The 25653-nt window shown below is 45.3% G+C and overlaps 1 protein-coding gene and 1 long non-coding RNA gene across 2 annotated transcripts; one reads left to right on the plus strand and one right to left on the minus strand.

Moving 5' to 3' along the window:
- Nucleotides 1-1529: 1529 nt before the first annotated feature.
- LOC148360383 (uncharacterized) lies at nucleotides 1530-3111 on the minus strand. The gene is made up of 2 exons (XR_015851186.1): nucleotides 2806-3111; nucleotides 1530-2160 (listed from the first exon to the last, which is right to left on the minus strand). It is a non-coding gene; the product is annotated as an uncharacterized LOC148360383 (long non-coding RNA).
- A 2883-nt stretch (nucleotides 3112-5994) lies between these two features.
- adcy9a (adenylate cyclase 9a) lies at nucleotides 5995-25653 on the plus strand. The gene is given in 11 exon segments (XM_088341198.1): nucleotides 5995-7164; nucleotides 7166-7820; nucleotides 16884-17023; nucleotides 18302-18400; nucleotides 18470-18690; nucleotides 19519-19621; nucleotides 20221-20438; nucleotides 21211-21370; nucleotides 22138-22280; nucleotides 24105-24351; nucleotides 24458-25653. Coding segments are annotated over 11 exon segments (4008 nt in total). The 3' UTR covers nucleotides 25310-25653.

Here is a 25653-nt window from a genome sequence, read left to right on the forward strand (position 1 = left end):
GTGGAAAAACGATGCGGTATCGGTTCACTTCCAGAAAAACAAGCGCCGCGAGACGCCTTCGATGAATCGGTTAAACTTTAACCTCCAAAGAGTAAAGTTCACTCAAGACTCAGGAGGAAAACGTACAATCATTGCCGGATTGACAATTTTCTAGCTTGTGTTTCCTACTCTCTTTAAAGAAATCCACTGTTAAGTAATAATAGGCAAAAACAGCCAAGGGTGACGTTAAAGGACCAGCGTGTATAATATGGCGAGCCCTAGTTATGTCAAAACACTTCATTCAGATAATATAAAACACTATTGATTCAAATAATAAACCAAAATACATGATTTTAGGTTTGGAAATTTGAATTCATATATATGATGGAACTAGAAGAAGCTAACATGTTTGGCCGCCATCTTGATCCTACTAAAGCCCGAATGAGGATTTTTCCAAGAGATCTTGTCTCACTTTAGCAATTACCAGCCACGTACAGTACACGTCCTAGCCCGAGTCCCGTCATGACACTTTTTTCCCGCTCTTTCCTTCTCTGGCCACTTATTTTAGCCAATTGGCTGCAGGCATGGCTCGCTGCCAGCCGTTATTGTTAGCTGCTTCCTGTAAATAAAGCTTGCCCGGTCCTTCCAAAGAGGTCATGTTTGCGATCTGTAATTCAGGCATCTGGCGCCTTTTGTCTTACTGTTTCCTTCTCTGGCCACTCATGTCAGCCACATGACAACAGGCTATGAATTACTGCTCCCAGTTTGTCCTTCAATGTCATTTGCCTCCGCAGCCGAGCCCTGCCGTTTCTGCTTCAGTATCACTCGCTTTTCACAGCTGAATGTCGTTGAGTCCCATGATTCTAACATTTTCCTTTTTTCCACCGTTCCCTTCTCCAGCCACTCATGTTAGCCACTCGGTTACTGTTTATGGCTCGCCACTAGCCGCGATTGGAATTGTCAGATGCTTCTGATTCGTCCTTCAGTTTGACTAGCATTCCACAGCTGAATGTCATCGAGTTCCATTATTTAGGCATCTCCCGCTTTTTTCCACCGTTTCCTTCTCTAGCCGCTCATGTGAGCCACTCAGGTTAGCCACTTGGCTGCAGGCAATGGCTTGCTCCTAGCCACTACGTATATATTTGGCTGCTTTGTCCTTCAGTTTGACTAGCCTTCCACAGCTGAATTCTGCTGGGCATCTTCAACTTTTTCCACTTTTTCTATCTCTAGCCACACGCGTGAGCCACTCGTTTACGGGCGATTGCTTTTCACAAGCCGCTATCGTTATATTTAGCTACTCAGTGTAAATATGGCTTGCGCTTGTAATGTTTTACTGGTATTTTTCCTACCTTTTCAAGATTCAAGATCGTCTTTATTGCCATTAACATGAAATGCCAATCAGGTTTTCTTTGCAGTGTACTGTGTACAGTGTTTACAAAATGACTTCAAATAATAGAAGTTCAGAACAGGATGTAAGAAAATCAAATATATATATATATATATATATATATATATATATATATATACACACACAAGAATGAAAAACAGTGTACATGTATGTACATTTATTTATTTTTCAAGATGGTATGACAGTTTCTGTTAGCCGCTCTAGTTAGCCACTTACACCAGCTCTGCTCTAACTCCAACTCCAGCGATTGGCTCTTTTCAGATGCTCCGGGTGTATTCAGCTCACTCTTGTTTTTTGTTGTCAGAAGTAAGCTTTGAGATATTTTCCTCGTGGTATCCTCATGGGATTCCGTAGTGTGTCATATTCTAATGCTTCAGCTACGTCCCAAACTACAGCAAACGTTATTGCACACTGTCACTTTAAGAAAAACACACATTTAGACTTCAAAAAGTCGTCTTTTGGACATCTTGAAAATAACGGGTTTCAATTTTTACCCCAAAATACTTCTTTTAAAGGGCTGAGTTGTCATAATTAATGGCTCGTAGTAGTACAAAAACATTAGTTTATTTTCTTAAATGATTTCTTAAGGGAATTCCATCGAATTTTGCAGAATTATTGTCGGATTAGTCTAATTAGTCCCGTTTGTCTGTCGCGTCCCTTCTCCGTCTTCCGTCCTTTTGATACGTGGGGGCATCGGACCCTCCCCTTTGGGCGGGCTGACTCCTCCCGTGGGCGTGCCAGGAAATCCTCCCCGCCGGAAGACGCCGCCGCGTCTAGAGGGCTCACGACAAGAAAGCTTATCAGAAACCTCGTCTCCTTTTCCCGCGTCACCCTTTGTCCTCGTTCTCGTTTTTGTGTAAGCATAATTCTTGTCCGGGCCACACGGACCCCAAGCCCGGAATCCCTGTGAAAAATCCCGAACTGCCTTCAGCAAAATTTCATTTGTATGATATTAAATCCCTTCTAGTCAATTAAATAAAATTTAAAAATCCTTCACTTGTCTTCAGCTACATCCCAAACTACAGCGAACGCTAGTGGGGAAATATTACACACTGTCACTTTAGGGAAAACTCAATCTTTGAATTAAAGCACGGAAATGAAACCTTATCGTTCCCATCGGACACAGAGGTTAACGCTTTAGCAGAATCATGATTTGATTTTTCGCAGCAGTAAGAAATGAGCACAGACACACATGCGACCAATCAGCGAACGGACGTCTTCATTGTCAAGCAATTGCAGTAAACGCTTTTATTAGGAAGGAAATCTTTTCTGATGCTCATAAATGTCACCAGACAATAATAACAATATCCTCCAGGAAAACTTCCCGAGCGACGATAGATCATTTCTTTTCAATTTGTCATCATTTGTTGGATTCCTCACACAGTTTAAAAATATTTCACAAAATAGAGCACACTCACCAAATTGTCATTTCTTTGGTTTTGGCGAGACGGTGTAAGAATAATTGTGGAAAAAAAACAAAAGAAGAAATGACGGAAAAAGTGTTTTCTTCTTCCTTAGGTGACATGTGATCATTTGGGAAAGCCACCCACCCGTTTCCACTCGTGTCATTCGAAGAAAAAACGGAAATAAGAGATTGAGTTTCAAAAGAAAAGCGCCGATTTGGTGCAATTCATTTTTTTCTAGTCTCAGAAAAGCATTGAAATAGATCATCTGTCATTTATTTATATTTACAATTGAAATTTTCCATCTCACAACAATTTCGAATGTCAGCGTGTCACTTCATTTTCACATCGCATCATTTTTATTTTAGCCCCTTTCTATTCTTTACATTGTTTCCTCTCGTTTTGGAATGAATATACAGTAAACGTAGGAATTTCCCAGAAAAATACAAGTTGCCGGATGTATAAAATCCTCTAGGTCTTTTAATCGTTTTTCTCCGTCTCGTCCGCCCCCTCCGCATCCACCTGCTACTCCACTGGACCACGTAAAGCCTCATCTGAGGTAAGTAAAATGTAGTTTTTACTTTACATGTATGGTCGTTTATAATTATTCATATACAAGTGTATATTACTTATTCTTAGTACTTATTATGTATTATTTTGTTATTTTTGTCTGAGGTACCAGGGGTTTAAAACGTATTAGCTTGCTAGTATGAGTTTCTATCGTCTGTTTTAAAGCAACGACGTTCACCTCAGAATATATTCATGTCATATCCCGGGGGTCTACCGTATTCGTTATTCTTCGCACAAGTGATAACCAGCGTTTTATTGTGGTTGTCCTCACCGGAAGTAGTATTCTGGTGTGACGCCATGGCGCTTTCCAGGCTGCTCCCGCCACAACACAACAGCTGGGGGAGGATTTCCGAAGATGGTGGCAGCTCCCCCCGTTAGGATCTTCTTGATAAAACCCAAAAGCGGGCCGACGGAACCTTCGCCGGAGTTCGGGGGGGAAAAGGCCCAAGACTGGCAACGAGCGGCGGAACCACGCACTCGCGCAAGCCTGTGCGCGCGCACGTGAAGCGCGCGCACGACACCGTCCAGAACCCGAAGAGTTCTGGTTCCGATAAGAACTCCCTGGATTTTTTTTCCACCGGGATTTACTCTCATTTTTTGGTTCTCTTACGAAAAGGAGGAAATCGAGCTGAAAAATAAGCGCACTCCAAACGCAGGAAATCCAGCCGAGGGGGGGAAAAACTTTTTTTCCTGAGACGACTGCCTCTTTTTTTTTTTTTCTCTTTTTTTTTCTTTTTTTTTTTTAGGAATTGAAAGCTTTCCATTTTTAGCCGCACCACACCTCTCTGGAATCCGACGCCGCTGGATACGCGCAGGAAACTCTTCCAAAAATTGTTCTAGTGCAAAAAACGAAAGCCATTCGATCGGGTCTATTTATAGAAGCGCCTGGATTGTGACCCAAACTGTCGCTCGCAACAAGTTGCAGGCAGAAAAACAAAACCTGCCCCCCTCAACCGAGACCCGGACGCGCTCATTCGGACCAGGGCTTGGCTATTTTTTGATTTGGGGACTCCTGGAATAGCGCATACCTCCGCCAAGCCTCTTTGGAAGGTGGAAGGGGGGTGAGCGGGCCCACCGAGGAGATTTGGAGTGGGAGTTCAGGAAAGGACGGGGCTGGTTCTGTGGGAACAGGCCTCGCCTGGCCCCTGACGGGCCTCGGATTCTGCTCACGGATCGGGCTCCGGAAGGTTTAGGAGATCCGAGGTCGTGCGGGATGGCGTTCGAGACGGAATGCGGGAGATAACGTCGCCTCCAGAACAAGCCTGGCTTATTATTCCTGGAGAAATGTCTGCAGAAGATCACCTCTGAACTTCCCCCGTGCCGGTCCTGCCGGTTCTAAGCCAGTACCGAACCGAGCGAAGGTGTCGATGATCCGAGACCGTAAGTGGATTTGGAATCTGAAACCCGACTCGATACGCTCGAATGTTTTTCCGGAGAAGATCGAGTTGTCGGAACTTTCCCCGTGTCGGTTCTGCGGGTAGAGTATTAAGGTGATACCGGACCGAGCTAAGGTTTCATTCGTCGGAGAAAGGAGTTCTGTCGATCTCGAACTTCCTTATTTTTGGATATTTGTCCGAATGAGATCCCGTTGTCAGAACTCTTCATAAAGCTGGTTCTGCCGGTGGAGTTTAAGAGGCTACTGGACCTCGCTAAAGAGCCGTTTGTCGGAGAGTTCTGTATATTTCAAGCCCGCCTCAATTTTCTTGGATATTCGTCTACAGAAGATCCCATTGTTGGAACTATTCTACAGACTTTCTGCCGGTGAAGTTCTACAAAGCTTCCAGGTGCCGATTGTCGGAGGCTGGATCTGCCGGTGGAGTTCTAAGCAGGTACTACACCAAGCTAAGGTGCCAACTGTCTGATATTTGAACATTTCAAACACAATTGATTATTTTGGGATATTTTTCTGCAGAAGTTCACGTTGATGGAACTTTTCTCGAGGAAGGTTCTGCCGGTGAAGTTGTAAGGAGCGACCGGACCAAGATCTGGTCACAATTTTCAGACTGGTTCTGCAAGTGGAGTAGTAAGAAGCTACCGGACCAAGCTAAGGTGCCGTTTGTCAGGCACTGTTAAATGTTCTGTACGTCTGCAGAAGGTCATGTTGATGGAACTTTTCACAAGACTAGTACTGCTGGTAGAGTTTTAAGCAGCAACCGAACCGAGCTAAAGGGCAAATTATCAGAGGCTGGATTTGCTGGTGGAGTGCATGCTCCAGCAAGACCTATTGACGTTCGGTGTCTGCAGAAGGTCACGTTATCGGAACTTCTCAAAAAGTCGGGTCAGTCGGTGGAGACTGAGGTTTAGTACATCTGGATCGCAACCATGCACGAAGCACGCCGGAGAACGTCCGACTGATGAAGACTTTGCTGTGAACTGGAGCCATGATACGAAACCAGGGAGTCCCCAAACCGGGCTGGAACGGCTTCTCCGGTGAGACCGATCATGCCGGCTTTTGTAAAGATGTCTGCTCAGTTCTCTAAGCGTGATCATTCCGGCGACGACACCTCGGCGCTCCCTCCCTCGCGGCGCTCCCTCCCCCCTCGCCCTTCCGTCCCGGTTGCGCCACATGTGAGCGCCCACGCAACACGTCTAATTGCCTGAGCGGCGTCCCACGCTATTAATATTTAACTCAATATGGCGACGCTGCAACAACACCGGCAGCTCCTTATGCACGCCACCCACGTCAGCGTCAATCCCGACGGGGACGGCGACGTGACTGTACGAATCCAGCACCAGCCCGTCCACTCCGCCGTGGGTTCCGGTTCCGGCAGAAGTCGGGAGGATCGGAGTAAAAGCAACCAACATAAATACAGCATTTCCTCCAGCTGCAGCTCGGCGGACTCCGGACCGGCCGCCGCCTCGCTCAGGAAGGCGCCTCCCCTGTTCGAGCGCTCCGCCGCCCAGTGCTGGGACCCCAAGTTCGACTCCCCGGTTTTAGAGGAGGCGTGCCAGGAGAGGTGCTTCCCCCAAACGCAACGGCGATTCCGCTACGTCCTTTTCTACCTGGCGGTGTCGGCTCTGCTGTGGGGCGTTTACTTCGGCGCCAATCGGGACCGTTGCCTCCCGGTGACCTTCCTGGTTCCGACGGTCTCTTTTCTGATCCTCTTAGTAGTCCTCTTCTTGTTTACCTTAACGGAATACTACTCCCAACTGTACAACCAAACCTCCTTGCTTCTGATCGCCGTTACTTTTGCCGTGACTTTGGCCCCGCAGATACAGACGGCGAGTTATACCGAGCTGGATCGGCTTCACCGAGAAAACGCTTCGGACCTATCCGACCTTTCCCCTTGTATGTCCCCGGTGGCTACCTTCTCCTTGTGCATCGAAGTCCTCTTATTGTTATACAGCGTTCTACACGTGCGACTGTACGCCTCGGTCATGCTGGGGTTCCTGTACTCGATATTATTCGAGGCCTTAGGTTGGTTGCCGTTGCTCCGCGCTAGTTCGGATCCCTCCGAAAGGGGGACGGCGCGGAGCTCCGGTTGGGAAAGGGACACCCTCCATTGGCTCGGACCGGCCAAAGCGCTGCTTCACCTGTGCGTCCACGTCATCGGCATCCACTTATTCATCATGTCCGAGGTGCGTTCCCGCAGCACCTTCCTCAAAGTGGGCCAGGCCATCATGCACGGGAAAGACCTGGGCGTGGAGAAGGCCTTGAAGGAGCGCATGATCCACTCGGTCATGCCTCGACGGGTGGCGGACGAGCTGATGAAGCAGGGGGACGACGAGGTCGGCGGGAACGACGTCTCCGGGAAACGCTACTCCGCCGGCGCTTGTTCGGCATCGGGTGTGTCGCTGAGCGCAGGGGGGGGGTGTCGGCGGTTCGCCGTCCCAAAACTCGGCCGCTCCCAAGAACTATCCGCATAACAACCACAAACGTAAGAAGACGTCCATCCCGAGAGGGCAGATCATATTCCGCCCTTTCAACATGAAACGGATGGAACCCGTGAGCATTCTTTTCGCCGATATCGTGGGCTTCACCAAAATGTCGGCCAATAAATCGGCCCCGGCCCTGGTGGGTCTCCTGAACGATCTGTTCGGACGCTTCGACCGTCTGTGCGAACAAACGGGTTGCGAGAAGATCAGCACGCTAGGCGACTGTTACTACTGCGTGGCGGGTTGCCCGGAACCTCGTTCCGACCACGCCTTCTGCTGCGTGGAGATGGGCTTGGGGATGATCCGGGCCATCGAGCAGTTCCGCCAGGAGACCGGCGAGACGGTGAGCATGCGGGTCGGCGTCCATACCGGAACCGTCCTGTGCGGGATCCTGGGCATGAAGCGCTTCAAGTTCGACGTGTGGTCCAACGACGTCAACTTGGCAAACTTGATGGAGCAGCTGGGCGTGGCGGGCAAGGTCCACCTGTCGGAAGCCACCGCCCGCTTCCTGGACGAGCGCTACCGGCAGGAGGACGGGCGAGTGGTGGAGCGAGCCGGAGAGAGCGTGGCGGAGAAGCTGAAGGGTGAGTCCGGATTCGCTTACTGTCAAACGGTTCCGGTGTAGTGCCTGCGTTTCGAACGCACGAGTACGTTATCTAACTTGCTGGTCAGGATTCAGACGTCTTAGACTTTTTTTTTAAGTCAAGTCTTGTTTATTTGTGACGCCTTTATCACAAACGACTGCACAGACCACAGACTATTATAAGACCTAAAACCGACCTCGGGGAAAGGAAAAACTCAAAAACTTCAGCATAAGGAAAATAAAGAAACCTTGACAAGGGATAGTCTCAAAGGGCCGCACAGACCACAGACTATTGCAAACAACAGACGATTATGACAGCATCCCCTGATCTAAAACCGACATGAGGGCAAGGGAAAACTCAAAAACCTCTACATGAGGAAAATAAAGAAACCTTGAGAAGGGACCGCATATGAGGTCATCCCCCTTCTCCGGCCGTTTATGTTAGTCACTTAGCTGCGGACTAATTCTAACTGCTAGCTGTCAAAAATATCCACTACGTTGTTGTCAATCACACACACAAAAAAAAACAATTGAATCTATTTGTTGAAATTTCAAGTTTTTCCATCCTCAAATCAAGTCCTCAGGTCATGCATCTGAATTAAACAGCAGTTGAAATGATCTATCAAAAACTCTGGTGGTTGTTTGGTAGAATCCCACACGGGTGATGGGGCACCATTTCCTAAGGTGTGTCTTGGGCAAGTAGAGCCTGGTGGCGCCCATCCCTCGCCAGGCCAACCTATATTTCTACATTGGAGTCATTGTCAAGTTGCCGGAGTTTCCTTTAATCCTCGAGCAACGATAACAAGCAAATGTAATTTGGTATGGTACACCAATGACAATACAAAAAGACACGTTTTTGTCGCAATATGGCAGTATTCTCCACAGTACAGTTGCACGGGCACTGTGCCTTTCAATTATTGCGGCTTTTACAAAGGCAAGATTCTGTTTTGTTCTGATGTTCTTATTGCCACGGCTATTTCAAAATCAGGATTTTTCAACGGGTGGGTAGGGACCCAAAAGTGGGTCGCGGACACCTCTTCAGTGGACCGTGAGCTTTTGCTTTGAAAAAAAACGCAGAAAAAGAAAAAAAACATAGGGTCAATGATACTCTTTAGAGCCCCTGTGTGTAATATTTGACCACTAAATGGCACAGTGTTATCCAATGCAAACAAAAACCACTGCCACAGAGCACAGCGTAGCAGCAACTTGCCAGAAAAGACATTGGGTAGACCTTAGGATTCCACTATGTAAAACAAATACAAATGTATCCACCTATGATTTCTTAATGAAAACTATCATTGGTATGATAGTTAAGGTATGTTTGCTTCATATCCAGATATCAATCAAAGTTCTTTTTTTTTTTTTTTTTAGTTTATTTTACCACTAGGAGGCACTAAATATGACACACTGTCGCTTTAAATGTAGATGGCGATCATGCTCTCCTTGATCTCTTTTTCCTGTTCAGTTGACTAATAGATGGATAGATACTTTATTCATCCCCGTAGAGAAATTCACACTGGTGCGTTGGTGAGGGAGCACATCGATTTCTATTGTGATTTTGTTGGTTTTATTTCCTTACATGCTTCAGAATAATTTTTTAGTATGTGGCTATTCTTAAGCAGTTTTAATGGGTGTCTCATAGGAGATCTAGGTCTATATTTGACCATATACAGTACTGGAAGTCATTTTGGTTTTGCCGGTTATTTTGTTTTTTGGGGGAAAAAAGCTGAATACGTTCGACCATCTCTGCTTGAAACGGCACAATCCTCTTCTTTGAGAAGTGGCCATTTTTGTCATTTGGGTGGAATGGAGGCTCCTGGAGTCGGATAGTGTGTCCTAAATCGGCTGCTTCGAAAACGGCCGGTTCGAATTTTAGGATTCCGAGGCGTAGTTGTCAAACAGGCCGTGTTTCGGTCGTGTGTCACCGCTGGGAAAAAGGGAGAACGGATCCGATATCTGGAGCCGGCAAGCTTTTCCCGTGGAGTTCCCACAGTCTATCTTGGGGCGCTCGGGGATTTTCTATTTCCCGGTTGTCTCGAGAGGACGCTTAATGTCTCACGCGAGACGGCGCGCTCGTCCTCTCGGACGCTTCTCATGCGTGTCGGAGGGCCGCCTCTCCACGTTCTTGCCGGAAAACGAAAGCTTTCCAAAGCTCGTTCGAACGTGCTCCCGCGTAGGAATGTGAGAGGCACTCGCTAATGGAGGAGCGGTAAACAATATAAAGTGAGTTTCTTAAATTCAATCCGACTCCCGCAACCTGAGACAACTGGTCAAGTAGACATAGCCTACTGTACCTTGAGTATTCTGTTCACAGCGACAAAAGCCAACCGGCAATCTATAAATTTCCCTTCATAGATTAAATCACAATCTCGAGTCTGACAACTGCGCAAGTAGACATATGTTACTGCACTTTAAGTATTCTCACATAACAAAAGTAAACAGTGCGACGATATAAAGTGCCTTTAACCCTGGGGTGTAAAATGGATAAAACTCTCACAACCTGAGATAACTGGCCAAGTAGAAATTGTCAAATGCACTTGAGTAGTTTAGTCACTACAAAAGTGAAAAAATGTGCTTTCCTGGGATCGATTTCTTTCAAACACGAGTGATAAACGAATTGGCAACGACACGGATCAACCAATAGAAGCTCAGCAAGTTTTCCCCGCCCCTTTATTTGAATCATATTTTGTTGTGGCTAAATACTCTTTAAAATACATGACAACATACGTGAGAAAAGAAACCTCAAAATACACGACAAAATACACGACAAAGATACAAGACAAAATCAATGACAAAATACACGCTGTGATAAGTGTATGAATAAATAAACACCGACAAATACATGGCATATGAAAATAAACACAAAATAAATCACCTAATACCTACATATTCGACCTAAATGCAAATTATTTATTCGTACATTTAGTCTTTTATTTTTTCTAGTATTTATTTTTGTGTATTTCCTCGTGTAGTTTGTCGTGAACTGAACAAAACTTTATTTATAAAGCTCTTTCAAACAATCACAGCGGAAGACAAAGTAACTATATATATATATATATATATATATATATATATACCACAGCCATATCCTCCTAGTGGGAGGTGGCTAGAGTCATTTCTGACTCTTTTTGGGAGATTGATTCAGAGGAGGGGATTCCCAGCCCCTCGCTCAGTCATTAGGTGAGCAGAAAAAGTTAGAGGTAACCAAAGAGAATGACAGAGAGAGAGAGAAAGAAAACAATAGAGGTTGGGAGTTGAAAGACAGGTAAAGAGAAGGAAAGAGAGGTTAAGAAAGACAAAGAGAGACACGGTAAAATGAGAAAGAAATGCAGAAAAGGATAGATACAGTAAAAGATAAAGTTAGAGAAAAATACAGAGATGGAGGTTAAGAGAGATAAAGGTAGAGATAGAGAGAGAAAAAGTTAGAGGTAAAGGAGAGAGCGAGAGAGAAAGAAAGAGAGAGAGCGAGAGAGAAAGCAAGGTAGAGAGAAGGAAAGAGTTTGAGATAAAGAAAGTCAAAGACACAGAAGAAAGGGAAATAAAGAACTGATACTGCAAAAGATACAGCTAGAGAAATAAATAGAGAGGGGCAAAGGGAAAGAAAGAGACGGATGGAGAAAAAGAGATAGAAATTGAGTGAGAGAGAGAGAAAGAGTTAGAGGAAAAAGGAAGACACTCAGAGAAAAAGACACAAAGAAAGAGAAAAAATAGAATGTATTAAATAAAAAGATAAATCCAGAAAAAGATGGAGAGAGAGAGAGAGACAGACGGGAGTGTAATCCAATGGGTATCACGTGAGCGTCTCGTCCCACGGTTCCTTTAGCGTGTCCAAATATGGATCTGCCATTGCACCAGAGTCGCTTCTCAAGAAGTCAAAAGCTAGAAAAAAAGAGAAAGGGCCAAGGGGGAAGGGGGAAGGTTGAAGGGAAGACATGAAAAAGGAGAGCGGATAAAGATAGACGGCGTGAGACGATGAAGGACGCCGTCCGGAGATGAAGTTACGGCGAGATACGGGAGCGGCGCGTCGGCTCCGACCCTTGTGAGAGTCCCAGAAAAAAAAAGAATTCTATTTTTGGAACTGTTTACTCTGGGCTGCGAGATGAAAGTGGAAAAAAAAGTCTGCTGGATATGGCCAGGGGGTCATAAATCTTGGGACAAAGAGTTAGAAGTCGAGGTCGCGTGAGAGTTGCCTACCATTTAAAACAAATGTGTTTTTTTAACTAAAAGCCTCCAGAAACCAAATGATTAAAAGTGCCATTTTTACCTTATCGGGCTGAAAGCTATAGAACCAAAAATGGCCACGTATCTAAAAAAAGAGTGGACGGTGAGTCACTTTGAGCCAAGCTATAATATTCAATCAACTGACAGCGCTTGTTAGAAATATTTGAATCATTCATGTTCTTCATTAAAAAAAAAAAAAAATTCTATAAGTAATTGCACAACTTGGTTGTTTCTCCTCTCTACCTCTCTCTGATGTGCATGAGGCACTGAGGAACAGACTTATGAGTCACCTGACCCTAAATTAGAATATTCAATAAACCAACAGGGCTTATTAGAAATATTTGAATCATTCATGTTCTACATTAAAATATATATTTTTTCTTTAAGTAATTGCACAACTTGGTTGTGTCTCCTCTCTACCTCTCTCTGATGTGCATGAGGCACTGAGGAACAGACTTATGAGTCACCTGACCCTAAATTAGAATATTCAATAAACCAACAGGGCTTATTAGAAATATTTGAATCATTCATGTTCTACATTAAAATATATATTTTTTCTTTAAGTAATTGCACAACTTGGTTGTGTCTCCTCTCTACCTCTCTCTGATGTGCATGAGGCACTGAGGAACAGACTTATGAGTCACCTGACCCTAAATTAGAATATTCAATAAACCAACAGGGCTTATTAGAAATATTTGAATCATTCATGTTCTACATTAAAATATATATTTTTTCTTTAAGTAATTGCACAACTTGGTTGTGTCTCCTCTCTACCTCTCTCTGATGTGCATGAGGCCCTGGAGAAACAGACTTATGAGTCACCTGACCCCAAATTAGAATTGACGCAACTTTTCACAAAGATTGGCAGCATTTGTGTTCCCCGTTAGAATATATTTGGATTGTCCGAGGAAAGAGTAGCAAAACTCGGCCGCGTCTCCCTTCTACCTCTTGGTAATGTGAACCAGGCACTGGAAGGACAGACTATTGAGTAACCTTACCCCATACTATAATATTCAATGTTTTTGGTAGAAATGGATTTTATCCTGTGGTCAAGATGACCGGCAGGCCACCTTTTCACGACAGAGACTGCAGGACCTTAGAAATGCGATCACGGGCCACCACCGGCCCTCGGGCCGGACTTTGCTTTTTCCTAAAACGCACTAAACCGCAGTGGTGAAAGTGCAATGTCCCCGTTCTAAGTGCAATACCCCGGTTTTTGAGTGCAACATCCCGGCGAAGTGCAGTTTTTACTTTTGATGCTCTTGACCCGATTCCAAAACAGAATGAAGCGGAAGAATATCGGATGACGTGCATACTTGATTTATTTCTGTATCGTCAAAGGTTTTTCAATCGTAGCGTTCACGAGGGCTGCACCGTGAACCGGTGCATGTATATATTTCTTTTTTTTTTCAACCGGAGTGCAAGCGTAATCAGACTGAGGAGATCCATTTCTCCCTCATGCCATGAGGCTCTTTAATTCCACCCGGGGGGAGTAAAAGCCCACTTTGAAACCCCACCCCCACATTTGCATATTACCCTTATATATTTTTATGGCAGTGTGTATTTTCCGCAGCACTATCTAAATACTTTATATCGACACCTAATATTGGGTATTTTCTATATCTTTATTTTATGATTTTATTTTTCAACACAAGGGCACTGCTGGAAGTGGGAATTTCCCTATCCATCTATCCAGACATCTATTCATCTATCTATCAAGACATCTATCTAGACATCTATCTATGCGATCTCGTTGTAGGAATTTAATGATAGCAAAGGTGATTGATTTTCTGCGATATCGATGTGATGTCTTGTGGCGCTCGTCGTTATTCTCGACAAAGAAAAGGCATCTATCCATCAAGTCGGCCTTTTTTGTCGACTGAAGCTCAATGATTGGAAATAGGATAAAGACGCACATCAAATCGATAAGAATAATTGGAGCCGGGAAATGCTCGTCCTCCTTTTGAAAGAATTTGAAAAGGTTTTTGCAGAAAGCGCGACCCTTTAACGCGCGCTAGCTCCAAGTTAGCGCGTGTGCGCTAGAATGGTGTTTTTTTTGGTGAGGTGCGTGTTCGCACTGTTTATGATTTTCTGGTGTGCCTGCGGAATTTCACGCCGCCGTTACGCTTCCTCTACGTCCCCTCTTTTCCGCCTTCCTTCGTTTTAAAACGGGCTCTGGTTCGACATCGTTATCCACGTCGCGAAACGCGGTATGCGACGAGATGAGACACGACACTCCGGGTAATAAAGAAATAGAAGGGATATGTTGTACTTCTATGAGTAACTTTAAATCACGATACGTTTTATTTTCATTTGAGTCGATTTTCAAAAAAGCCACATTAGGCTACATTGAAGCCGTTACTTAAATCCCCTCCGCGTAAGTAGTTCCAATCAGAGACCTCCTTTCTTTTATTTAGAGTTGACCAGCGACCTAGACAACCACCAGTTGGCACTTGTGAGCAGGTTTAGAACGTTTTTTTTTTTTTACTGTACTATATGCACAGTGTATATAGCTGTCGCCTTATGTACATAAACAAATTGTCTGAGTACACAGACTTGTAAGTTATTGTTGATAAGATGGTCTTTGATGATCTGAGTGAATGGTTGTCTTTTTTAATAAAAAGACCTTGCTGCAGTGACTCAGTGCTTCAGTATTTTTTTCACAGAGTACTATTTTTACCTTAACTCAAGTCATTATTTGGATGACTACTTTTGACTTCCACTTGAGTCCTATTATCCTGAAGTAACAATACTTGAGTGAATGATTAGGCTGCTCTACCCGTCTCTTGTCACAAGCTATATATTTTAGCAGTTTCGTACATAATTTCATTTCGCGACAACAAAGACCAAAAAGAAAATATTTGCCGTCCCAAAAACGTTTTCGCTCAGTCAGAAAGATGAAAAAGACTTTTTCCCGAGATGGCGAAAAGACGACTTTTCGGGGGCTAAATTTGAGCCGAGGTAAATGCGATAAGGATTCGTTTTGGACTCCATTTGATCCGCGTTTGTCGGTATAAACCAGGGCTGGCCAAACGACGGCCTGCGGGCCACATACGGCCCGCTAGGCTTTTGAATTTGGCCCATGAAACAAAAGGTTTGAAAAAGTACTACAAATAATAACTGTCGTTTTGTCCCCGGTGTCCCTTTGTGAACCTCTCTTCCATTTTTAGAGGATCTACTGTATTTCCTGAACTATGAACCGAACCTCTATACAAAAAAATAAACAAGATATGCAAACCGGACTGGACTATAAGTCGCAGATATCGATGTGGAAAACGCGTGCTATTTATTCAGAAAGATTTGAAAATAATCAACTTTTTTGACTTTCTCAATGTATTTTCCATCGCTTACGTAAAGCACGGGTGAGCACACTACGGCTCACGGGACACACAGGGCAGCTAGGTATTTTCATCTGGCTCGCCAGACAAAAAGAAAAATAATGAGTACAACTCAAAAATAAAAAGTTGTTTTGGTGCCGTTCTCGTCCTTGCTGGCCCATTCTACTTTCAAAATATCTTTTTCATAAAACAGTGTTGACATTTAAATCATATTAAAAACATGTATTTTGATACAAATGGGGGAAAAAAATGAAAAAATAGAATACCAAAAAAGATTTAAAGAATTTCAAATAAAAGTCCAATAAAATGACATTCAAGAAATAAAATGAAATGTCCCAAAAATAATTCAATGTCACTAAGATATGAATGTGCTTGAATTATTGACTTGAAATTGACTTTAATATAAAATGAGAAATAACATTTCCCAATGGATATTTATTTCTTCAAAAAATACGAAAAAAAGAAATGCGTTGCCGAGGTATGGGATTGAAGTCCGTTTTGTTGCCATTTGAGGTTTTTCTCGGGGTATCGGTCTTCCGAACCAGTGACGAGATCCAAAACATCAGCGGCAGAAACTCAATATCCCGACGAGGCAAAAAAGAGGGTAACGACCGATTGGAGACGGGATTTTTTGCGGTGGTTTCCGAGGGAGCGGTCGATGAAATTGCCTTAGAATGTCAAATATGCCACCTTCCCGACGCTCTTCCTCTCCACGCCGTTATCCCTTCCGCGTTTCAATACTCCTATGCGCTATAAATACTCTATATACGCAAAATGTCACAAAAGTGCTGAGATGTCATCATAATAATAAAACATCACTGGAGAAACATTACATTGACACAATGTAAAGCAGTCTGTCAAGAAAGGCCATAGCCATCTTGTGGTCTGATGAGACAAATAGAAATTGATTTGGCTCAGATGGTGCGAAGCGTGCGTGGCGGCAACCAGGTGGGAAGCACAAACGCGTATGTGTCGTTCCTAAAAGCAAGGAAGGTGTTGAGAATGTCATGGTTTGGGGCTGCGTAAGTGCAACCGGAAGTGGGGAGGTGCATTTCGCTCTCTTTCTCTTCTCTCTCTCGTCTTATTCCCACCCCTTTTTTCAATAACTCTCTCTTCTTTTCCTCTTTCTCTCTCTTTCTGTTCTGTCTCTCTTTTCTTTCTCTGTCTTGTCTTTTTCTCTCGCACTCTCTCTTTTTGTCTCTTTCTATTTGTTCTCCCTCTCTTCTTTCTCTCTGTCTGCTCTTTATTGTTTTCTCTTCTTTTCTGTCCTCTTTTTCTGTTCTCTCACTTGCTCCCCCATCTTTTTCTCTCCCTCTCCTGGCCCCCGTGAGATTTTCTTTTTCCTAGCATGCGGTCCCGAGCCAAATGAGTTTGTCGCCCCTGTTCTAGAGAATAATTGGACAGACTGATAGAAGTTTCCACCGTTCGCGTATTTCCCGATTGTTTTTTAGATGAAGCGTCCACAGAGTGACAGTTTTGAAAAAGTCTTTTCAACTCCCCCTCAGGGATAAAAACCTACCTGATCTCCGGAAAGAAGTCCGGACACGACCCGGAGCGCGATCGTCCTCGGCGAGCCGGCGACTCGGAAAATTTCCCGAGCGCCGGAGACGACGCGTCGGCCGACCGAGCGCCGGATGCGGCGGGGGTAGGTTGCCGTGGAAACTGTCTCCTTAAGCGGGTGGGGGGGGTGCTTGCAGCCTGAAGTTGAATCCTCGTGGCCTTAGGATCTTGACTGCAACAAATAATTCATGAATTTATTTATTCAAAAATATTGTTTCTCCTCAAATTGACATACATACATAAATAGCAAACAACTTAATAACGCAAAAAATATATGGAGTTGAAAAAAAACAAGAAAATACAACAGGAAAAACTGATCAAAAAGTGAAATGTTCAATTAAATGAAATAAATACAGTTGAAATATAATGACGAATAGAAATATTTCAATGGAATACATTAAAGTTAAATGCAAAAAAATAATACTATTACAAAAATAAACATGTGAAATAAGACAAATCATAACATTAAATTAAAAAAGGCACAAAAAAGTACAAAGAACCAAGTTAGAAATAAGCAAGTACAAATAATTAAAAAAAAAATCTAAATTTCAAATTCAATTCAAACTAAAAACAAATGGAAAAGTAAATTGATTAAAAAATGTGAATACAAAAGAAAAAAAGAAACTTTTAAATTAAAAATTCATGAATAGAATAAAAATCCATTTATGAAATCGATGACATAGAATTATACTATTTAAAAAAATAAAAATAAAAAAATGAATTTCAATAAACCAATACAATAATAAGAAAAATAATATTAAAAAGATACAATTAGGGCAGCACGGCGGCGCAGTTCTGAGGTCGTGGGAACCTCCTGAGTGGGTTCAAATCCAGCTCCCGGCCTTACTGTGCGGAGTTTGTATGTTCTCCCCGTGCTGGCGCGGGTTTCCTCCGGGCACTCCGGTTTCCTCCCACATTCCAAAAACATGCATTTCAGGTGAATTGGCCGGTCCAAATTGACCCTAGGTGTGAATGAGTGAATTGTCTGTCCCCGTGTGCCCTGCGATCAGCTGGCAACCAGTCCGGGGTGTCCCCTGCCCACTGCCCGATGATTGCTGGGATGGGCTCCAGCATCCCCGCGACCCTACTGAGGATAAGCGGTGCAGCTGATGAGATGAGATGAGAAGATACAATTGAAAAAATAATCCAAAATAATTAAATAAAATATCAAAATACAAAAGAAAATCTCATAGTAAAAAAAAATAAAAAAAATAAAGAAAAGGTAAAGACATAAGTCAATAATATAAAATGATTCAAAAAAAAATCTAAAAACGCATCATACATGACTGAGAAAAAAACCCAAAGAAATGAATCAATAATAAAAAGAAAAGGCGAGCGATTGATAAGACCTGACCTTCTCCAGCATCCAGGCGCGTCCCGCCCGGAGACGACTTCCGACGGGCGCGACGAAGCGTCCGTCTCCAACGGAAGGCGGGAGCGGCGGCGGAGCGGCGGCGTCAAGGTGCCTCCCGCCCTCGGACCGTCCCCGTCCCGACCTTCCCGTTCTCACCCTTCTTATCTACGTCGGCAGTTCCTCCGGACGGCCAACGGGCTCCTGGGCCCTCCGCCCGACGACCCGGCCCGGGTCAGCCAGAGCTCGCTTTGCGAAATCCTGCAGGAAAAAGAGAAGAAGAAGAGCGCCGCGCTGGGCGCCGGGAGCGGCATGGAGCACTCGGCGCTCATCCGGCTGCGAGACGACAACATCCGAGAGAAGAGCGACGCGCATTTCGTCGACGTTATCAGAGAAGACAGGTGAGACGGAACCGGCACCCCCCGAAATGACAGCCCTCTCTTTTCCTTGATAAAAGACAGAGTGTCAGGACCGGAACAGGAAGCAGAACCCACTCGCGTAACGTTACTCGGTCTAATGGGGAGAAGAGAAAAGAGCGCACACTCCATCGGAACGCGCGAGTGGTCAAAACCAAACGGATCGGGGCGAGAACAAAACAGGAGCAAAAACACGGGCAAAAAACAGATATTCGCGGGGCTTGGCAAAACAAGAGCAGGGCTTGACGTCTCAAAGCAGAATTTAGCAGACGCTCCGACATGAGGCGACTCGCGGGACAGAGTTTCAGTCGCCACAGGGAGCAATCTGTCCACAAGTTTCAGCCGGTTTCCGTGAGCGGGGCCAATGCGGCACATCATTTGATAAGCTGCATTGAAAATCTCCAGATACAAAAATAAATACACGACGACTCAAATTGCAAATACAGAAAAATGCACAGCGACTAAAAATTCCATTCCATTGTTATTTGAATGTAAACAGCGTCCTCTGAAAAAGATATTTTTATGGAGGAGGGTGTCACAATGGGACAAGAGGTGCACCAAAAATCACTTTTTGTCCACCGGTCCGATTAAAAAGCCCGAGTGCCGTAAAAGGCCCGCGGACCGTAGGTTGCCCCCGGTTGAGCTATTCCCATAAAGAATGGTTGACATCAAAGACTGATATGGTTTCCTTGAGTCATGAAAGTCATCGAACCTGGTACTCTAAAAAGTACCATGTATTAGCATTAGCAACTAGCACGTGACATTTATGCTATTTTTCAATCCATTGAGTTGTTTTTCCTCCCTTTTTCCCAGTCTGATGAAGGATTACTTTTTCAAACCGCCCATCAACAAGATCAGCCTCAACTTTCTAGATCGCCCCCTGGAGACGGCCTATCGCAGCAGCTACAAGGACGAGGTAAAACTAAAACATTGCGCGGCCACCGATCACGCTTAAATAGGATGTCGAAATACGACTTGGGCGTGTCTCCTCCATACCTGGCTGTAGTATGCGTGAGGATCCGAAGAACTTTGCTTGTAAGAAATATTCCGAGCGTGTATGTTCCTTATTAGAATTTGTATTCTAAGGAAGTAGTAGCGCAACTTGGTCGTGTCTCCTCTCTACCTCTTTGAAATGTGAGTCTGTGGATATACGTTTCTTATGATAAGATATTTGATTTCCTAAAGAACGAGTGTCACGGCTATGTTTTGTCTCCTCTCTACTTCGTCCCAATTTTGGATGTGCGTGGCACCGGAGAGCTTTGCTTTTTAGAAAAATGACACTGTAAGCTTTTAGATACCTAAATGGAATATATTTGCCTTTTATAGAAGTAGTAGCACGGCAAAAGATGTTTGTTTTTCACTTTTGGGACGTTACAGTCGGAATCATTTTTGTTTGCTCATAAGAGTTTGAGGTTTGACCTCTTTGGACGGCCTACTAAATCCATGCCCCAGCAACCCACATTCCTGTTCCCGATTTCTCTTCTGAAAAATACTCATGCGGTTCTTCTCCTCCAGGTGCAAAATCAGGTCCAAGAACAAACCTTCGCCAGCTGCACCTTCAGCTCCTTCCTGGACGTCCTCCTCAGCTGTTTCATCTTCTTGGCCCTCACCCTGGCCTGTTTTTTGCCGGCCCCGGTGAGCCCCGACTCGGTCGGACCTCCGTCTTCGGCCTCCGTGGCCGTGGCCCCCCTGGCCGGACTCTTGGAGCTGGCCTCCCTGGTGCTCTCCGTACGGTGAGATCTTCTACGTTCTTTCACTTTTTCTTCAAAGGTTCCTCACCGGGTCAGGTTTCATCATTTTCCTTCAAATAGCACAAAGATAAATAGATGCTTTTTATGAACAACGGACAAGACAATAGACGACGTTTAACATAAATGATGGTCAAAGAAATACTCTTACTTGGTTTAGGTGTTAGATGAGAAGTTCTAACCTTCTTACTAACCCTGTTTTCTTTCAATTTGACTTTGATGAGCGGTCATTGCCTCGAATTTCGCTCGATAAATCTATTATGAGTCGTAAAATTGACTTTTATGCGCACCGATATGATATTTTTGAATCAACCTGTATCCGGGGTTCATACGGGTGCTTGAAATTCTGGAAAAGGCTTGAATTTTAATGTTGTGCTTTTACGGTCAGGGAAATCCTTTTATTTTGCTTCAAAAATGCCTGAAATTGTTGCCATTTCCGGTCTGACTGCAAAGCGCACATTAAATGGAGAAAAATAAAAAATAAAGCGTATGGCATTTCTGCTCTGGTGGTTTGTCAATATGGCATTGTGAAACGCCGCCGCCTCCTACCGCTCGCACCCAGGAGGACAGCTCTATTTAGAAAACCGGCTCTTTTGGCTCCCAAACGGCTTCTCGATTTTTTCATTTTTTTAATGATATATGATTTCACAATCGTGATAAAACATTGCACACCAGATTATTTAGCGATTTTATCGGTTTTGCGCGGGACTTATCGATGAGATGAATCACTAATCGTATTTGTCGGACGGTATCGCAGCATGGCCTTCTACCCGGAGGAGGTGACGGACTGTACCCGTTCTCTGCTCCTGGCGGTATCGGGTTGGGCCGCCCGTCACGCGATCGGCGCCGTGTTGGTTTCCTTGCCGGCCGTCTCCGTCTTGTCCCATCTGACCTGCGGCGTTCAGCTACCGCTCCAGGTAAGCTCCGAGAAAGGCTTTATTATTCTAAAACTGTACGAGGCAAATGGCCGAGGGGCTTGGCTCGGAGACTTATTCTTCAGGTTGAGATGGAAAGTGACGATATCAAAATGAAAAATACATCGAATTCATTTCTGGGGCAATAGTAGTGTTTTGCCTTCTTTTTGGAAAAAAAAAAAAAAAAAACGTGTACAAAGGAACTTGGCAAAGACACTCGTCATTGAAATTCAGAAACCAACTCTGTTTTTCATATGACACTCTAAAAAGGACTCAAATAAAATGATTATTATTTTTAAAGTCAAGTCATGTTTATTTGGAGTCTGAGAGGGCTGCACAAACCACAGACTATTGCAAACCAGACTATGATGACAGCATCCCCTGATCTAAAACCTATATGAGGGCAAGGAAAAACTCAACCTGAGGAAAACGAAGAAACCCTGATAAGGGGCCGCCTGTCCAGAATGGTTAAAAGATTGTAGATAGAGAGGAACGGCTCAACATAGCACAACGTATGTGCTAGCAGCAAGATAGTGACTTTTTTCCTCATCAAAATCAACAAGATAAAAGGGTTCTAGGGGATGGATTTATTTTTCTTTCATTCTTGAATTCGGCCAAGGACAAGTAACGGTGGGTTTTTTTTTTCCACGTGACTTTATCTCAGTTTGGGACGAGACAAAAAAGGTATACGGCGGAGGGGCTTGGCAATGAAGCTTGTGATTAAAGTGGAGTTGAAATGAATGAAATGTGTGAATTTCTTTTGATTCTAGCTGACAATGTTCTTGTGCTGCGCCGCCATCATCGCCATCATCCAGTTCTGTAACTTTTGCCAGCTGAGTTTTTGGATGCGTTCCGTCTTGGCCACCGCCACCGGCGTCGCCGTCTTGCTTTTGCTCTACAGCCCCTCGCACAGGTAAAAGCGATCCGATATCAGGACCGGGACAGGAAGCAGAACCCACTCGCGTAACGTTACTCGCAGTTTATCGGGGAGAAGAGAAAGGAGCGCGCGCTCGATCCGGGGATCGTCGGTCGCGGGAGTAGATCGCTCGGAACGAGGAAGCGGTCAAAGCAAACGGATCGTGGCCGGGGCAAAACGGGAGCAAAAACACAGGAAAAAACGGAGTTTGAGCTGGTGTATATGAGCGGGGCCGATTGGGCGCCACGGCAACCGTGACATCCGACAAAAGTTATCTTTAAAAGCGAGCACGAAGGTGCGATCGGCGAGACTTTCCTCTCGGGTAATAATGAGTTAGCGGTCGGCATCGCCGTGGTAACCGGAGGCTTACGACGGATGAGTGACATTTCCGGGGTGGGGGGGCTTTTTATAGTTTTCGTAAGGTGGCCTTTGACTGGCTTTTAGCGCGGCGCCCTCCGTCCTTATCGCGTGCTGAAGCGGTAATGGCCGTTAAATGTCACTTTTCTCGCTAATGACACGCTGTCGAGCTCGCCGACGCGTCCTCGGCCGTACCGTGCGCTACGTTTTTGGCAGTTTATGCTCACGTTTGTCTTTTATTTTTTTCAACGAGTACTTTGTCAAACATCGGACTATAAGCCTCTACTAGTAGCCTCGTCCGTATTGATAAACGCCATATCTGTGATTACCCGGAGAAGCTGAAATGAGCCAATAGCTGGATTTACTATCACAGCTGGTTCAAGTAGCTAACTTAACTAGCTAGTGGAAGAAGCTTTATTTACACTAAGCTAATAGCAATAGCTGCTAGTGGTGAGCCAGTGCCTGCAGCCAAGTGGCCTAAATGAGTGGCCAGAGAAGGAAACAGTGGAAAAAAGGGGCCGATGCCTGAAACATGGAACTCGCTGACGTTTGCTTGCATGAGAAGATAGATAGATAGATACTTTATTCATCCCTGTAGGGAAATTCACACTTGTGTTAAAAAATAAAATAAAAGGTATAGAATACAAGAATACCCAATATAACGTGTTAATAAAGAGCATTTAAATAGTTTTGTGAAAAATACACACTGTAATGAAAATAGGGTAATATGCAAATGTGGGGGTAGGGTTTAATATGGGCTTTGACTCCCCCGTGTGGAGTTAAAGAGCCTCGTGGCGCGAGGAAGAAATGATCTCCTCAGTCTGTCCGTGGAACAAGACTGCGATAGCGGTCTTTCGCTGACGCTGGTCTTCTGTCCGGTGATGATGCGGTGTAATGAATGTATTGAAATGAATTTGTCTGAGAAGGACAGAGCAGATGAAGCTAACAGTCACAATAGTAGCTAATGGCAGCCAAGTGACTTGAGTGGCTAGAAAAGGAAACCGGGGAAACAGCATTATATGCCTGAAGAAACTCTGCAACGTTGGCTTCGGTGTCCAGCTGCGGAAGGTGCGACACTGAAGGAGGACGCAGGAGCAGCTAACAATAACAATAGCTGCTAGCGGTAAGCCGTAGCTTGCGACAGAGTGGCTAATACGAATGGCTAAAGACGCAAGAACGATGCCTAAAAGAACTCGGCAACATTCGCTTGCGTGACACGAAAGGACAAAGACGGAGCAGGTAACGATAGCATTAGCAGCCGGCGGCGAGCCATAGCCTGCAATCGAGTGGCTAACATGAGTGGCTAGAGAAGGAACAGTGGGAAAAAAATGCAGAAGATAATCATCAATGATACAGTTCTTAACCTAAACACAAATGCACGAGACAAAGCATGTGCTTTTGCTTCTATCCGCAGCGTTTTATTGAAAACGAACGCAATATTTCTTCCATCGCTGTTTCCGTCAGGTCACAAAACCATCCCCATCCTTCTCCGAGACCGCACGATCTTCTGGTACCGGAAGCGGTTCTGGCCTTCTTCCTTCTCCTGCTCCTGGTCTGGTTCCTGAACCGCGAGTTCGAGGTCAGCTACCGTTTGCATTACCACGGCAACGTGGAGGCCGACAAGCACCGATCCAAAATCCAGACCATGCGGGACCAGGCCGAGTGGTTGCTCGGCAACATCATCCCCATCCACGTGGCCGACCAGCTCAAGGTTCTCGAAAACGCTTTGAGAATAGAAACCGGTCGTCGTCGACTTCGGTAGAATAGAATGCTCGTAAGTGCAAAGCGCTGATACTTTCTGTCCGTATGGTCCCCAGGTGACTCAGAGCTACTCCAAGAACCACGAGAGCGTGGGCGTGATCTTCGCCAGCATCGTCAACTTCAGCGAGTTTTACGAGGAGAGCTACGAGGGCGGGAAAGAGTGCTACCGCGTCCTCAACGAGCTGATCGGAGATTTCGACGAGCTCCTGCGCAAACCCCAATTCAAAAGCGTGGAAAAAATCAAGACCATCGGCGCCACCTACATGGCGGCGTCCGGCCTCAACGTCCGACAGCCGGCCGAGAACGAGGAGGACTCGCCCTACGCCCACCTGAGGGCGCTCTTCGACTTCTCTTTGGAGATGATGGGCGTCCTGGACGACTTCAACAAGAACATGCTGGGCTTCGGCTTCAAGCTGCGCATCGGCTTCAACCACGGGCCCCTGACGGCCGGGGTCATCGGCACCACCAAGCTGCTCTACGACATCTGGGGGGACACCGTCAACATCGCCAGCCGGATGGACTCCACCGGCGTGGAGTGTCGGGTCCAGGTCAGCGAGGAGAGCCACGCCGTCCTGGGCGCCATGGGCTTGGAGTTCGACTACCGAGGCACTGTCGACGTGAAGGGAAAAGGACAAATGAGGACCTTCCTCTTCCCGAAAAGCGGGGACTATACGGGTCAGGACCAGGACCGCCTCGGCGGATCCTTTGAGGCCGCCCCCCTGGCTCCGTCCGTACCCAAAACCGTCTCCCGTCCGTCCGAGGAGGGATATAGGGACCCTTGGCCCCCAGCTGGGGGAACTTCCACCAAAGACTTCCTAGGAACCTCCTCGGAAGGTCCAAAGGTTTCCGTGAGCGAGGACGCAGATGAGCTAACGAGACTCGACGAGGAGTTTTACGCTCGTCTCTGATTTCTCAAACAAAGGGAAAAAAATGAAATATGTTTCTTATTTGGGAAAGAAAGGTTCCTGGTCCTCGTGAGACATTCTTGGTCCGTTCCTGGTCATGGCGAGAAGGTACCTGGTGCTCACGAGAAAAAAACTCATCCTCATGAGGAAGTATCTCTCACTCGTTAGAAAGTATCTCGTCCTTGTGGGAAAGTACCTCATCCTCGTACTTTGTCCTCATGAGCAAGTAACTCTCCCTCGTGAGAAAGTTCCTGGTTGTCGCAAGGAAGCACCCGGTCCTCAAGAGAAAGTTCCTGGTCCTAACAAGAAGGGGTTTCTTGCACTTTTTAATGAGAAACACATTTCAT

The sequence above is a fragment of the Urocampus carinirostris genome, chromosome 8, assembly GCF_059441175.1.
Source record: "Urocampus carinirostris isolate Australia breed hairy pipefish chromosome 8, RoL_Ucar_1.0, whole genome shotgun sequence".
NCBI classification, from domain to species: domain Eukaryota; kingdom Metazoa; phylum Chordata; class Actinopteri; order Syngnathiformes; family Syngnathidae; genus Urocampus; species Urocampus carinirostris.